A 17,173-nucleotide genomic window follows, 5' to 3' on the forward strand; every position below is an offset into this window, starting at 1 on the left:
GTAATTGTGCTATAGAATTATTTAGTATTGAAGTGAAAAAGTTTCTCTTTACACTAAAGGTTTAACAGATAGGTAGAGAGGGCAACCTCCCTATCATTTGATTGATGCACCTTTTATACTAGTGTAAATAAATGTGTTTTGGTTATATGTTAATAGAGTGCCGCCTGATCTTTCAAAATACAATGCACTGTTCCTAAATAAACTCGAACCTAAGAGCGGGAACCAAGTAAGATAGCAGAAGCGTGTAGTTAAGTGCAATTAGACCACGACTATTTGTGTTAAATTTTACTGAAGGAAATTGTGTTAGAGAGCGAAATCAACCGGCCTTATTACTAAGTTTTATGCCAATTAAACGATACTGGTGGCGCAGTCTTAACAAATTTTCCAGTACTCGTAGACATACGACTCGTAGTATGAAAGATAGATAAACTTATTACGCAAATAAGAAGATAGAATAAGAAAGGAATATATAAGGAAAAGGCGTATAATATAATAAAATAAAAGCATTACAAATAGCAGCAATTAATAGCCTCATTATTACAATATCGGAAGCAACCCACATTACATGGGGATATCACTTTAATGTTATAAAGTGTAAGGTTTTAAAATTTGGGAAGCAGTGGTGGGATGCAGAGTAGATGAAGGATTTGGGGGTTGTGGTGGATAGAGGACTTGAAATTTCATGGACAATTTTGCTAAAATTGTGAGGACGACACAGCAGATTATGGGAATGATGCAGAGAACACTGACATGTAGAAGTAACAATTCCTTGATCAGCTGCATATGAGTTGCCGTGCACAAATTTGGTTCTCAGGTTTTCAAAAAGATGATAAGATGTTAGAGAAGGTCTAGAGAGATGATTGGCTAAGTTGGTTTCTGGAATGTAAAATATGAGGACAGATTGAGAGAATGAAAATTACAGAACCAGTTGGATAGAAGAATGAGGGAGACGTGATCTAGTCATACAAGTTGGTAAGGGGTAATTATCAGATTAACGTGGATGAGATTTTTCATAGAATATCTTGAGATGGATGAATGAGAGGCCATCCCTGGAAGCTGTACAAAAAATGTAGATTTTTTGCATGTAGAATGGTGGGTGATTGAAATTCATTGCCTGAGTGTGTGGTGAGTGTAGGGAAAGTGAATGCCTTTTAAGTTGAGGCATGATGAGCTGTGCATGTGAGAATGGGAGAATCAAATGAGCTCAGTTTTCATGAACTGTGTATTATGATGTCTCTACATCTCTTTGTGTTTTGGTGTTTCACTGTAAATTATGAACTGTTTATAATTTTATTGTTGTTAATAATTGCAGATAAAATTCAAAGTAAGGATGCTGTTGCTTCCACTTAAAAGATGACATATAAACCTATTATGTTACATACTAAAATTGATGTTATTTAATTTTGTGATGATAGTGTATTGAACACTGAGATAGGCTGTAGGCTAAACATACCTCACACCATCATTGTTACAAAGTACTTCACAAGTTAATATACAGTTATCCATAAATGTGACAATCTTATTGCTGAAATGAAAAAACCTTTTATGATGTAAGTTGTGGACCAAACTGGTTGGCATGTTTCCTTAAGTCAAGCTATTCAGCATAACCTTTTTTTTTTTTTGCAAAAATTATTCTAAATTTTTCATTTGCATATCTGACAAATAAATGTCTTATTTACATAATTTCTGCACACAAAACTGCTTTAAAATGTTATTAAACAAGTACATGCATCTACAAGTGGGGGGAAGGGAGAGGGGGGAACAGTGATTTGCTATATGACAGTTGTCTGGTACTTAAAATATCATATGACCGGGGGGGGGGGGGATGTGTGTATATGGAAAATGACTTTTGCCCTGGCCTAGTTCCCACTCATAGGACTTCAACAAAGGTTGAAATAGTTTGAGTAGTTACCCTTCTGATGGCCTTTTTAAGGCCCAACAATATACATGCCTGAAAGCGAGTATGCCTTGCATTGTGGGAGATTAAGGCCATCTGAAGGTGATGGTTTCTATAAATTGTCCGTCATGATGTTTCATGTATGATCCTTTGTTTCCTCACCCTTAGATGAAGGATTATGACTAATTTCTTATCAGATATTTTTTAATAATTAGTGATGTTTGTATTGCTAATTATTTTTACTAGTTAGCAATAACTATTAACTTATGTATTGCTTGAATTTCAGAGAGTTACATCCTCAACTAAAACTGTCAGCCAAGTAGTTGCTTTTAAGTTGCAGATAGTCTCCTCTTTCCTTGATACTCAGCTCACTTTTTTTTTTTCTTTTTTTTTCTTTTTTTTTTTTAAATATGAAATAGGTATGATTAAGGAATAAATTTTGAAAATCAGTTACATTTTACCAACCCTGCCCAATATTTGGGAAAATGAATGGGGTATCAGTTTAATTCCACTAAATGTAAAGTCTGGAAGTTTGGGATACATCAACAGGAGGCTGCATACTGTTGCAACCATGCTGGAGAAAGTGGGGGAGGCAAGTGATCTGGGGGGGGGGATGGTGAAGAGTGATAGAAATCTGAAATTCAGTGATCATATTTCAAAGGTGGCAAAGGCAACCCAAAGGATTACTTCAATACCAAGAAGGATGCTGATCTGCAGATATAAGCGCTGTCATTCCGTTGAATAAAGCTCTGATCAGACCACACTGGGACTATTGTGCTCAAATTTGGTCCCCAGGATTTTAAGGGGAATAAATTAACCATGGAAAGACTATAGAGGCAGATAACAATGATATCACGACTGTACAATATCAGTTATGAGGATAGGCTGAGAAAATGCAAACTGCAGAGTTTGGTAGATAGAAAGAGAGGTGATATGATTGAGACTTTTAAACTGTTGAGGGGTAGTTACTGTGGAATGCATTGCCTGATAGTGGTGAGAGCACGAATGGTCAGTGGGTTCAAGGAGTGATATAATAGACTGTGTTTTCTAAGTTGGACCTCCCGTGCGAGTCTTGCGACTCCATGGAGGCCTGAATCATCATAATATTTTGGTCCAGTGGTAATGGGGACTGCCATTGCCACCGGACCAAACCTTACAGTTTCTTATACTGAAACCTTACAGTATAAGAAACAGCTGTATTCTATATTTTTGTCAAATGGCCAATACTGATATGGGATTTATATTTTACAAAATCACCTGTGAGGATGTTTTTTTGGATTTAAATCCAATCCACAAAAATAGCTGTTAGTCTATAGTACATTCATCTTAGTATCCAGGAACCTTCCCTAAAGACTAAACATTAAAATTTTTCAAGCCAAGTGGGCTATCATATGAGAAAAATGACTTTTCCCTTCACTTTAGCTCAATTAGGCTGAATTTTTCAGAGGACTAATGTCAGAAACAGACAATTTTCAAATTTGGTTAAAATCATTTGAATGATGTGACCTGGTAGTAATGTCTTCCAAGGATGCATTTTCTCAAATAATCACATAAAGCCCTTGGTTTTTGTACTACCAGTTCAATTGAAATACCATAACAGCATGAGAAATGACTGTGATATTCAGCAAAATTAGTCGAACAGTATGAACTGTACAGGTGTACAGAGGAAAAATGTGTTTTTAGCTGTTTTTTCATTATTTTTAAAATTATGTAGTTTTTTATTAGTTGGATTTAATGCTTTAAATTTGTCATGTTGTTTTTTTTTTATTGAATACCTCATTTAATGAAATTGGAGATTGATAATATTTAACTTGTAATGGAAGTTAAAGCGGGTCAAATTTTTATTCTAATAATTCTTGCAAATAAAAGTAGTCAGTAACTTGCTACTACACTACTTGGCTCATTCACTTCCATGGCTCTTGATTAAATACATACAGAGTTCTAGGAGAATGAAGTGGCCCTAAGTGTCACCTTATTAATTTCCTGACCTCCATACATTTCTGTACTTACAGGTTTCATTGACTATAACAATATAAATATTTACAGCCTCTCATTTTTCAGTTTTGGACAATTTATGCATAAATTATCGATATGAATAAAATCATTATTATTATTAACATCTGACCTCCATGGAATCGCTCATTGTGGGAGGTACACACTATTGCACACAATGCTCATCCAACCATGCTTTAAACTGATTCAATGTGTCTACTTTCACAACACACTCAGGCAACGCATTCCACTCACCAACCTCTCTCCATGCAAAGAACCTTCTCCTCACTCCTCTGCTTACACCTTCCTTATGCAGTTTCCAGCAATGGCCTCTTATTCTACCCCCCCCCCCCCTTTCCCATTCTATGAAAAATCTCTTCTATGCCAACCTGATAACCATCCTCTGACTAGCTTATATGTCTCATTGGTTACAAAGTGTAATTTTTGTCTATTTCAGATATTGAAATACAGTCATACCCCAAAGTTACGCGGTAGGTGGGACCAACAAAAAACACTTAAGTCGAATTCTCAAAACTCGGGGTATAATTTTGCATCTGATTTATTTAGATATACAAACATACAAAATATTAGTTAATTGGGACCAAAGGTTTACAAAAACATCTATATATTTTAAGAAATATAACCATAATTGTAGTTTTTCGTACATAAAGAAAAAGTTATTTCAACGTTGATGGTTTCATAAAATCTAATAGATTCGTCTGACAGTATAATGTCTTTTTCTTGTCATGCAAAATTTCTTCATAGCAAGCCAATGATTTTTTTATTCCTCGCCTTGTGGCTACAATTCATTCCTCGTTAGAATGTATGTCCTCCAAAATCTGTAAACCTTTCTTTTATGATTATTTTTACTGTGGATTCCTGTAGATCGAACCTCTTTGCTAGCTCACAAATTTTCATTCTGCCTTCAAAATCCTTAATATTCAGTTTTGTTTCCAAAGTCAATGTTTTTCTTTTCTTGCTAGCTGTAGAAGAATCGGACTTGCTTCTTTTGGCCGACATTATTATTTTTTATGCGATAAAATTTTTATCAAGAACATAACATTAAACAATTGCAAGGTTTGTAGACTATAAAAATTGTGTATGAATGGAGACCGTGCGAAACACGTCAGTGTTTGTTCACCGCATGTGCGACACTGGCGAATGCGGCCTGCGCTCAAAAGATACGATTAGTAATGAAGCGGGATGGGAATACATACATATAAGAAACCGCGTAAGTCGGGGTATGACTGTATTTATCTGTTGGATATTAGACCTTAAACCTAATTTATATGTGAAAATTAAAATTTCTAAGATTTTTTTAATGCGCTATTTTAGCGATGAAAATTATGAAGGTTTCCAAAGATGGCAGCAGCATGATGACTCACAATATAACTTTTGTGAAATGGATGGTAAGTTTAATTTTTAGATAGTCTCTTAAGCATATTTATGAGTTTATTCCTTTCCAGATCATAATCTATACTGGATTCCTAATTAATAGTTATGGAAAAGATTTTTACTTGTATTCAGAGTATATTCACTGCATGTTTAAATATCCAAAAAATTGGAATTTTAACCATAACTTTATGATGGCATATACTATAATTATATTAATCATCTAGATGAATCATCAACGGAACTTCAGTATGTTGATCTGTTGCTAAATCCAGAGAGGTATACTGGATATAAAGGGCCTTCAGCACACCGAATATGGAAGTCAATTTATGAAGAAAACTGTTTTAAGTAAGTTACATCCCTAATAATTGGTAATTGTCTTGAACAAGTATAGAAATTATCCAAGTATATCAAAAAAGCATGTTTTTCAGTTTAGTATTAATTTATCATGCTTTCAGACTTCTAAATAAAAGCTCTATAGCATAGCAATGAGATTGCCTTTTTTTTTTGTCTTGAATGGGGCAGAAACAAAAAATATGGATTAAATCTTTACAACTGAAGTATGAGAGTTTATTAAACAGGAGTAGCTTACCTTGGTAGAGCTTATGTTAAAACTCATGTCAATATGTGCTAGCTATTTTAAATAATTATAATTATTTCTCTGTAAAGAGACTGTCCCAAAAAAAAACAGTCTCTTTAAAGAGACTGTTTGTTTTTTTACACTGAGTGTTAAGTAAATTTACAAGAGTTCAGTTCCAATTGGTGCAATGACTTTTAGCTATTATTTTTAGCATCCAGGAAATGATCGACTCGAGACCAAATAAAAAATATATATTTAATGAATCTAAAAACTACATACATTGTAAATAAAATTAAAGTGATATCTATAAAAACTATTTGGATCCAAGGCCTTCTAAATTAAAATTATACTTGAGATTTTCTTTATAGGATAAATTCATTCTCAGACTGACTCATTCTGTTATTGGTTTGTTTAACTTGTAGTGTTAAACTAAATTGATCTACTAAACTGAACATTTTGTTTTTTGCAACAAATTCCTACAAATAAATGTTCATGTAGAGTCAGTTCTTTTATCAGGCCTTTTCTCTAAATATAAAACTTAACTTCCATGGTACTATGCATTGTTTCCTCATTTAGCACATATTATTCCATTCATCCTCACTGTTTCAGTAGAGTATAAATATTCTTACCTCAGGCAGTTTTATTAAAAAAAACACTAATCATAAATTCATTACCCAAAGAAACAGTTTCTTTTACTGTATAAACAAAAGTGTATCAGAGTCGCTCTTCATTAAATCCACTTTACAGTTTCAGATTTCTCTAATCACATCACTTGTTCTGATAAAATGATATCACTGGCATCCTTGAGACAGAAGACGAAACTTTCCATTTTTTGTGTTTCTTCAAACACAAAATGGAAAGTTTCTCTTAGTTCATTTACTGTTCACTTGTCGATAATCTTACTTTTTCAGTTTAAGGATTCGTCTTGCTAAGATTCTTGTTTTAGAATCCTCTATTAATTTATGTCGACTGTCAGGTTTTCTTATAAACTTCCTAAAACAAAATTCTCTGGTTTGCATTCTCAAACTTACATTCTCCCTCTTCTTGTTTTCTCTTTGTTATCCTGGTATCAAATGCTCTATCAGCTGTCAATCATCCATCAACCTCCTCAGTGAGCATGTGTGCTTGCTGCTAGAAGCAGCAAGCAAGAAGTCAATAATGGCTAACATGCTATCATCATTAATGAAAAGAAAATGTCTTCACGATGAACAACAGATATCACTATACACCTAACAATTGTGAATTACAATAAGGAACCACTAAAATTATTATAATTATCTGATACCCAGTAAGTACAATAAATCTCACATACTTATATTTTATTCTAACATAAATATCAATTTCTTATCAGGCACGACACAATTGTCGATCATGCCTGTTAGGAAATTTGAATAATAATAATAGTAATAAAAAAAAACTAATGTAGAGAAACAATATACTAGTAACAATTAGTAGACCAGTATATTAACTGAAATAAATTTAATTAACCCTATATTTCAGCAAAGTCGAATTTCCATCATCATGGAACATAATATATGTGCACACAGGCACTATACTAAGTAATGAGGTTGAATCATGTCAACTGATGGTATGCTTAAAGTTCTAAATAGTGTTCCCTAGTGGGCTAAAATGGGAATCCTTGGCCATTGGACCGAAGTATAGAGGATGAAAGCTTCCCAAATTTGAGGCAAGGATTTATTATTACGGGCAACTCCAAGGAGTCCTTAGACTTATAAGGGAGGCCCTAAAAATCATGTCAAGAACTATTCAGCATTCACACAATATCTATCATACTTTACTTTGAACTCATTCACAGTCATGGCACCCACAATAGACTCTGGCAGCTTATTCAACTTATTTATCACTCTCCAAGTAAAAAACCTAGTTCTAACACTTTTGCTCAGTTTCCATGGATGGTCCCTAGTTCTCCTACCACCAGACCTTTTGTAACCATTTGCTATATGATGAAATTTGCTATATAGATTATTAGACACATGTATTCACAAGAATAAAGACTAATATTTTTTATTACTGCAAATATTTTGGCCAGAAATTAATGGGCCCATTATCAGTGCATCAGCATAATCACAAGGTGAAGCTAGAGAAACAAAGAACTTTAATCCTATTTACACAACTGAGCCACATGCTGGAATGCTACTATGTGAATGGTTACAAAGTCAATTGAGATCCTATTTAAAGCCATGACTAAAATTAAAATTATTATAATTACAGCTATTATAGCCTGTTTTTGTTTAGGAGTGTCCCTTATTTTAAATACATTGGCTATTATTACTCAAAAAAAGGGGTATATATATTTTAGGGCATTATGGGTGGGTATAGAAGGCAATTATAGCAGAATAAAAGGGGTGGAAAAATTTTGTACATACCTTGTTTGAATACTAGGATGTCTTCCAATTTCATGATCCTGCTGAAGGGTGGGGGGGGGTGTTTTGACAAGGGAAAAATAAATTTGGAAACCTGGGTTTTGTGCTAATAATATATATATATATATAAAACGGTCCACACCCCATTAACACATTATTTACACAAAATTTACACATTATTTTGTTTGTCCTAAGTATAGGCATTCATGCTGAACCTGGTAAACACCAGGGAAGGAGAGAGAGAGAGAGAGAGAGGGGGGGGGTATCTTTTGTGAATAGTAATCAGGATGAGATTTTGTTGATAGACAAGAAGGTAAGGAAAATGTATCCTTTCTTTTTTTTCAGGATCTTTGAAATTGCCTCCAAGATGCTTGCAATGTATGGGATAGGGACTTGCCATAAAGGTTTAGAGTTCTTGGGGTTAGGCTTGTGTGTATTCAGGATGCATTTAAACTTTCATGAGGTTCAAGCCCTTCTGTAGTGTGATACACTGGATGGTGTTCAGTTATTGCAGAAAAGCTTGGGAAACGAAGCAGATAACATACATTTAGTGATGCCAGGTTATCTTAGGTCAACTTCCAAAGAGTAAGTTGATATAATGAGAGAGAGAGAGAAAGAAATAGAACAGTTATTTGACTAGAACAGAATAGGTTATGAGAGATGGTCATTTAGGAGAGAAATATAGTTTAAAGGAAAGGACATTTCTTAAGCCTAAAAAAAGTGGAAAAGAGTATTATGAGGTTTTTCAAGATTACAAACAGTAATCTCAAAACTAATGGATGAATTTCTTTTAAAGCAAGTTAAGTTGGAGTGTACATAGAAAAAATAAGAACTATATAGTTTCTCCTGAAGTAATGGACGGGTCTTTTTGATACATTAAGCAGCAAACATATTCTAGGTACACTTTGTGAACTCAAAGGTGATGAACTTTTTGTCTCAAGGAGATGAAGTTTCCAGAGGCAAAAAGGGAACTTTAAAATTATCTTTATATTCCAAAGAAATATAAAAAGTAACAGAGATATTAAAGAAGACATGCAGGAAGAAATTATTTTGCTCAAGAAATGGTTGCACACACTTTTTTTTTTCCCCTAAAGAAAAGCAGGTATAAGTTTATTATATTTTAGTTGCCATTGTTGAGAGAAAGAAACTGTGCTTTATAAGTTTGAAGTTAACTGTTTTTGTTTTGTGTTCTGATTAAATCCTGTCATGTTGAAGAGAAGCAGTAAGAAATCTTGTGGGATGTTTATTTTCTTTGTGTGATAAATATGGATATCTAATCATGTCGAAGTGAATGACTTTACATTTAGCCAGCAAAGGTTGGTCGATTGGTAGAGCTTCTGCTACTAATGGCTCACGCAAAAAGTTAAGCAGGTTTGAGCACAGTTAGTAGCTGGAAGGGACAGTCATTTGATGCATTGACACACTCTCTCTCGATGAGTCTTTGGACTCCCTGGAAGTGTCACATAATAATAAAAATATGGACTCTTTTCTCTTTAAATTACAAATTTTTATCTATAATGTGGATTTGTATATAGCTGGATTTATATATACTTGCAAAACAAACAATTTATACACACACTGTTACATCCATGCAATACCTAAATTTACACATTATTATTTCTTTATAAATAAAGATGTTAATTCTGAATTTTCTTTGTCTCTCACTCAATCTCTAATTCTTAAGTTAACTGATTTTTATAATAATATCGAGGATCTAAATCTGTGCTATTAGTTAAAAACAAAGTTATTAAATCACTCTGGTATTATCATAGATGGATATTCTATTGAGCAAAGATTTGAAGATGCCTTTTCTTGATATGGGTGATGGAGTAAATCTTGTTATACGTGGAGGTAATGGCATCCTTATCTTTACATGTGAAAGTTCGTTTCAGCATTGCAATTATCGTTTGAGTTGTATTTGCAGTCTTTGCCACATGGCTCCTGAACTTCGACTTCCTATCTACTAACATTCCAAGATCCCTAGCCTGATCAGTTTATTCTAACATAATCCCACCAGTATAAAATAGGTTTATGGTAAACAAATGTCATAAGCATTCCAGATGAGGTACAGGTTAGAAGGATGTCTAAAAAAGCTAATTTTCCATTCTTTTCCCATGGTGAAGTTGATGTGCGGGTGTAAGCTGTTGATTTTGGTTAAGAAAGTTGGTAGATATGCTTTTGAGTCTGGCCAGATGGCAAACACATCATCCACATAGCATACCCACAAGAGAGGTTGAGGTTGTATTGAGGAGAATAGGGAGTCTTCTTCATTATCCTCTAAGTAGAAATTGACAAGTTCAGTTGACAAAAAGCTTCCTATAGCAGTTCTTTGATCTGTTTGTAGAATTGGTTTCTGCAGAAATAGCCTGGATGCATGAAGTCCAACATTTAGAACATGTCTGGAAGGAACTCTTTGATAACAGTTGGAGCTTGAAGGATAAGCTAGGAATGGCCTAGGCTATAGGCAGAGGCATCTATGCAATCTGCTATGGGTTTGAGTAGGAACTTCTTTATGGATTTTTGTAGGCCATGCAATGTGGAGTTTTTCTCGAGATTAGAAAGCAAATGAATTTTTTTGTTAACCTTAGTGTCTATAGCTGTAAGGTACTTTGTCATTTTAGCCTTCTATCTCATATCAGGTAGCCTCAAATGAACCTCAGTTCTGAATTCCTCCTTCTTTTGTGGAAGAAAGAATTCAGGACTGAGGTTCCTATTCCTTCTGTCCTCAATGAAAATAGAACATCTTGCATTATATTTCCATATCTTCTGTCAACCACGCCTCACTAATGCTGATAATTTTTGACCAAGATGAACTGACTGCATTTTGCTCCTCACCCTTGTTCCTGATTCCTGCCATTTGTGTACATGAACTTGAACATCCCTTGTGATTCACAATTAGCCTTACATTCGTAATAACTAACTCCATTCAAGAGACCTAGGAGTCTTTGCTCCGCATACGGTCCATTTCTGTACTCACGCTTATTTGTCCCAGGATTGGTTGTACATGTGCCTACCTACATCCTTCCTAACCACTTTAGTTTTCCTGATGTTGCATTTTCAACTGTCATTGAACAGTACTTTTTGATAGTTAATATTTGGTCCTTTTTGCTAAATATGATACATTATATTGAATTTTTTTTATTGCATAATACTAAAAGACATTTGGAAAAACTTAATAAATGCATTATGTTTAGCAGAACTCAATTATGCAAAAAATTATAAAACGCATTTTAATAACAATGACTAAGTCTCCACGCTTTATGCTCTTAATGTCATGCGTGCTCTTCAATTTGCTTAACTGATTTTTAGGTCGTTACTGCATTCTTTTGTTTTAGCATTTAATGTTAGTATAACCTTTCTCGTCTTGAAGAAGCCAGACAGACCTTAGCTGGAGAAACTTGTTGACAATTATGTATATATGTTTATCAAAATCATGGTCCAATAAAAAAAATCCAATATAATGTATCATATTTGAACAAATATCTAACTCCAAAAACCATTCAAATGCAATACATCAATTATATGCAAGTCTCTGCATCCTTCAAATTTAGTCAAAACATTTCTACAAGGTGCACATCATTCCTCCTGCACAATCTTCATTGACTCATTTGCAACCAAGACCCTCACCTTACTCCTATCAAACTAATGCAACAGAGTAGTAAACTTTACTTTCACTATTTGTTTTGCATTCTTTCAGTAATACTTTCATATCCTCTCTCATTCTATATGTCTTGTTTTTCAAATCATTCATGCCTGCCAAAACAATCAACTGTTATTCCTCCCCCCCTCTGCATTCTAACAACTTCACTGGCATCCTTTATTTTTGCACTGTTGAAACTTGCTGTCATCACATTCTCATTAAGAACACTCTTGGAATTTCATATAATACCCTCTTATTTCCTCTTTCTGGCTTTTTACAGTAACTTGTTCTTCTCTCTGCTGTACCACATACTAGTTGCTTCACAATTCATTCACTGGAGCTTACATATTGTCCTCTGAAGCATTCAACATCAGCATGCTATTTTTCATCACTGCTGTTTCATCATTCATATTACTTTCCATCACTTTTTTCATACTTCTTGACTATTGTGCACTCCTTCAACTACATTCTCTGACACTGTAATACCTTTCATCATTAACTTGAGTGAGTCCCAGACAAGTCTTGCACTTCTGGCATTCACTCACTTATGAAATATTTTAGACATATCTTTCTACAAGGTGCACATCATTTCTCCTGCACAATCTTCATTGACTCATTTGCAACCACAAACACTGCTCTCTCACTTCCATATTACAAGCCATTCACTCTTGGTAATGAGTAAATTGTGCATATTGCATTGTGCAATTCCATATTGAACTCTTTCAATAACAAATGTCTCGACTGCTATTATTCTTATTTGCACCAATTATTATTTGAATATTATTATTCAAATAATAATATTCAATTCTTCCATATAAGAATAATGAAGAGCAGCATGTTAATACAGTATACGTTAAAAAAAAAATTAAAAAAATATCACGTCCATAGGACGAGCAAAAACTACTAATAATGATAAGCAATATTCTGAAATATTTTCTGATGAAAATCATTTATTTGTATTCACATGGTACCTGTTACAGGAAGCAAGTGAATACAGACAGTGGTTGCTTTGTTCTTCTCAAAGATATTAAGTTTCATGCTTTGTATTTATTTGCATATGATTTATTGCATTGCATAAGATTCAGTAAAATATTTTTCTAGAAATATTTTATCCAGTATTAAACCACAAACAGAAGATGTCAAATAACTTTTTTTTTAATTCATTTATTGTTATTATTATGACATGGGTACATTCATGGAGTCCTAAGATTCATTGTGGGAGACCCAAACTATCAACACAACATGTATCATACCTCTATTTGAAGCCATTAACAGACTTACAACTGATGCATGCATGCATTCCATTCATTCACTACTCTCCAAGTAAAAAATCTACTCCTCACGTCCTTGCTAATCGCACTTACCCAACTTCCAGGGATGACCTTTGTTCTGCTCCTGCTAACCAAGTGTTGAAATATTTCTCCTGCATTAATCCTATAAAATCTTTTAAGTAACTTAAATGTTTCTATTATGTTCCTGCTTTTTTTTTTTTTTCTCTTATTGACCAACTTTTGCAAACCTTCAATCTATCCTCATAGGGAGCATTCCACAGACCACTCTCCATCGTGGAGAGTGGTCTGTGGAATGTCTGTGGAGAGTGGTCTCAGGATACTCTCCACCACTTCCTCATCTCCCACAGAATAGGAATGATAACTCCCTTATCTCTACTTCAATAACCAAGTAATCCTATGAGCTGTCCTGGATACTTTAGCAATGTGCCCTCTAAACTGCATCTCTATCTACTGTTCCCATCCAATCCCTGGGTTTGTTAATTACCTGGAGTACAGTTTACACTTTTCCATATTAAATTGACATCTGTTATGTTTGTCTATATTGTCAGCATATTTAAATCATCCTGCAAGCTATCTGTACATCATCTTGGTTAACTATTATCCTACCCTATCATAAGCAAACAACTGAATATCTTCTTTCAAATTATTTCCTATATCATTTATGTACAAATTAAACAGTAATGGTTAAAGCACATAGTGCTGCAGCATGCCACTAATCTCCTGCCTTCTCTTAGTTCTACTTTTCCATATACTACTTTTTGGTATCTGTCCATGAGCCACCCTTTTATCCATATCACCAGTTTCATATCCATCTGCATTTGTTGCAGTTTGCATAATAGAGTTCTATGGTATCCTGCCAAATGCCTTTTGCAAAATCCAGCAGTATCATGTGTAACTCCCTTTATCCAACTCAGCTGTCACCCTATTATAAAAAGTTGATAGATTACTAAGACATGACCTACCCTTTACAAATCCATGCTGCCCCCTCATAGAGTATCATATTCTTATCCACTCATTTTTGAATTCTCTTTCTGATCAACTTTTCCAGTACTTTTAACACCACTCCTGAAATACTGATTGGTCTATAATTTGCTACCACAGATTTAGATCTTCCTTGATGTAAAGGAATTATTTTGCTCTCCTTCCACTCTCTTGGGACTTTGCAGAGCTGAGACTTTAAAAACCTAGTCAAAGGAATTGCCAGTTCCCCTGCACATTCTCTTAAAATGCAAGCTGATATCCCATCCAATCCCACAGCTGTATTTGCATTCAGATTCTGCAATACTCTAAGTACCTCTATCAATTTCTGTTTTCACATCAGTCCCTGTCACTTCTGCCATAACAATATCTTAACATGGATGATATACCCTTGCAAATTGGTCACTCAGTAGCATCTGTTTCTGTTACCTCGCTACCATCTGCATTCATTAACGTTTTATTTTTAGTTATTTTCCCTTGTACTTGCCACATAACGAAAAAAAAACTCTTTGGGATTTGCTTTTGCCTCTTTTAGCTGATTTCTTCGCATAATCTGATTTTGTCTTCCTTACCATGCAGGGTCACCTTTCTTGCCTGATCTGTAATTCTACATATACCACCTTCTACTAGAATTAACTAGAATTTTATATTACTACCTCCCAAGCCAAGATTACATGATCACTTTTCCCAATTGGAGGCATTGTATCCACCTTAGTTATGGACAGGCCTTCTAACCCTATAACATTTCAATTGGTTTCATGAAACACTTTGTTTCACTTCATCAGGAAATAATGAACTAAAAAACTGGAAATCATACTAACAGTTAGCATTTCCAGTGAAAAATATTTGAACAATGGAAAGTGTGTATTTGCTATATGCTGGCTGCTGGTTCATGGGTTGCTGTATGCTATTGGTAGATATGAGTGTCTTGATGAATTAATAAAAACCAGACTTGATGTAAATTTGTTCCTTGTTTTTTGTTGCATTGAGAATGCTTTGTTTCAGCTGATTTTTTTTTTTTTTTTGAATGATCTTGAGTAAAAATGGTCCTTCAGTATTTACAAAAAATGGCTACGACAGAACATTAGTCAAAAAAATTTTATTTCAAACTCCAAAATAATCAGAACAACAAATATCAAGACTATAAAGGAGCAGTGATTTCCTTATGTACAGTCACAGATAAAATAGCAAAATTGCTTCACCAATAAAACTTAAGTCGATTTCTGACTAATCCGTGAAATTTCTGAACATTTAAAACCTCCTTAGCCCTCACGTCCACCACTTATAAAACCAGGTGTCTACAAGATCAGTTGCAATTGTGGCCTGTGTTGCAGAAAACGAACAGGCAGATCTGGAGATATATGCAGATTGGAACACTTCAAGGATATTGAGAATGAAAGAGCACAAATCAGGTCTGGAAGCACACACAACAAACAAAACATTAATTTTGAGATGATTAATTACTCTAAAGCATTCAAAGAATCAGCTTAAATGATGAAGCATCCTCTACAGTGCAACTAAAAACAAGGGATGAATTTACATCAAGTCTGGTCTTCATTAATCCATCACAACACACTTGTATATACCAGTAGTATACACCAACCCATGAACCAGCATCCAGTGTAATAGTAAATGCACACTTTTTCATTTTTTAAATATGTTCAAATATTTTCCCTCAGAGATGTTAACTATTATTACTTGTTTTTTAATTTATTCATGTTATTTCCTGATGAAGTGAAACAAAGTATTTCACGAAACTAGTAAAAATATAAAATTTTCAACTGAAAACTTTGTGTGTGGTTTAATACTGGATAAAATATTTCTAGGCTCCTATCCCACAGAAGCCTACTCAATGATAATATATTTTTTTGTGTTTTTCACATAGTTTAATCAAATTATTTTGCAGATTCGGAGGTGATTATGAACTTTTTTCTTTATCCAAAAATTTGAATGGTGAGTACTTTAAAAGCAATTATTTGGCTTTTAAAATTTTGCTGTTGTAGTTGCAAAGTAGAATTTAGTTATTTTTGAATACATAATGCACTTTGGGATGAATATATAGATATTTATTTAAAATTCATGATATGGCTTTTATAATAAAAATAATAAACTATTTAACTGGTATACCAATATTTTGTTCTTATCACAAGAGCATTTTCTGGGACAGCCTACTGTTAAGAACATATATACTTGTACTGCAACTGTAAGTGGTAAACAAGACACTCTTCCTCAAGTCCCAGTTGGCACCCTTTCTGGGAATTAGGTGATCTTGACTGGGCTCCTGATGAGCATCTTACATGTTTATGAAAATTTGAGGCAAATAATATATCTTCAACCTGGAATTTAAAGTGATTTTAGCTTGGAACACTGCTGTGGTCTGCTATGCTTAAAGTTAAAGAATCTATTCTGATCATCTAGCCAAAATATTCTAACTGGCAAGAACCCCTTGCAAGTTAGAAAATTTTGCAAGGGGTTCCTGCCATTTGTAGGATGGGAGAATTCTAGGATGAGTAAGTATGAATAGCTAGTTTCCTGAAAATGATATGTAGATTATACTCAAATCTTGATAGTTTTATCAGAGATGCCTGATATGAGATGATTAATTGAAATTGAAATCTAGTTTTGTAGAGAGGAGTATGCTTTGTTAATTTTATTGTAGGATTAGTAATCTTTGGCTTAAAAGTGGATGAAGATACTTTTCTCGAGATGGCTGTAACAAATTGTATGATTACTGTCTGGCAGAAAACCTTGGAAGATTAGTGCTAATGGAGATGCTCTGGCCACTACAATGTGCAGCTGAACTTTGAGGAAGTCCAGTTGGTCTGCAGCAACTAAATCTTCCAGTCACAATGAAGATTTCGTTACACCCATTAGTAGCCCTGGATATATCCCCCAACCAAACAGACAAACCATCACTCTGGAGGAAACTTTCTAATGTGGTGGGGAAGGGCATCCTACCCTTCAGGAAAAAGTTCAAACTTCAATGGAACTAGACAAACCTAGGTGGTATATAGATGA

The 17,173-nt window shown here is 34.2% G+C and overlaps 1 protein-coding gene across 1 annotated transcript in view; it reads left to right on the forward strand.

The window, feature by feature from the left end:
• The window catches only part of Ero1L (endoplasmic reticulum oxidoreductin-1-like protein), a 252,075-nt gene that overhangs the window by 112,176 nt on the left and 122,726 nt on the right, over positions 1 to 17,173 (forward strand). The window contains exons 6-8 of the mRNA XM_090399137.1: positions 5,225 to 5,298; positions 5,509 to 5,629; positions 16,062 to 16,108. Of these exons, the coding sequence (XP_090255263.1) occupies positions 5,225 to 5,298; positions 5,509 to 5,629; positions 16,062 to 16,108 (242 nt within the window). The remainder of the gene's footprint in view (positions 1 to 5,224; positions 5,299 to 5,508; positions 5,630 to 16,061; positions 16,109 to 17,173) is intronic.

This window comes from Typopeltis vanoorti, chromosome 10 (genome assembly GCF_054136105.1).
Source record: "Typopeltis vanoorti isolate ZY-2024b chromosome 10, IOZ_Tvanoo_1.0, whole genome shotgun sequence".
NCBI classification, from domain to species: Eukaryota; Metazoa; Arthropoda; class Arachnida; order Uropygi; family Thelyphonidae; genus Typopeltis; species Typopeltis vanoorti.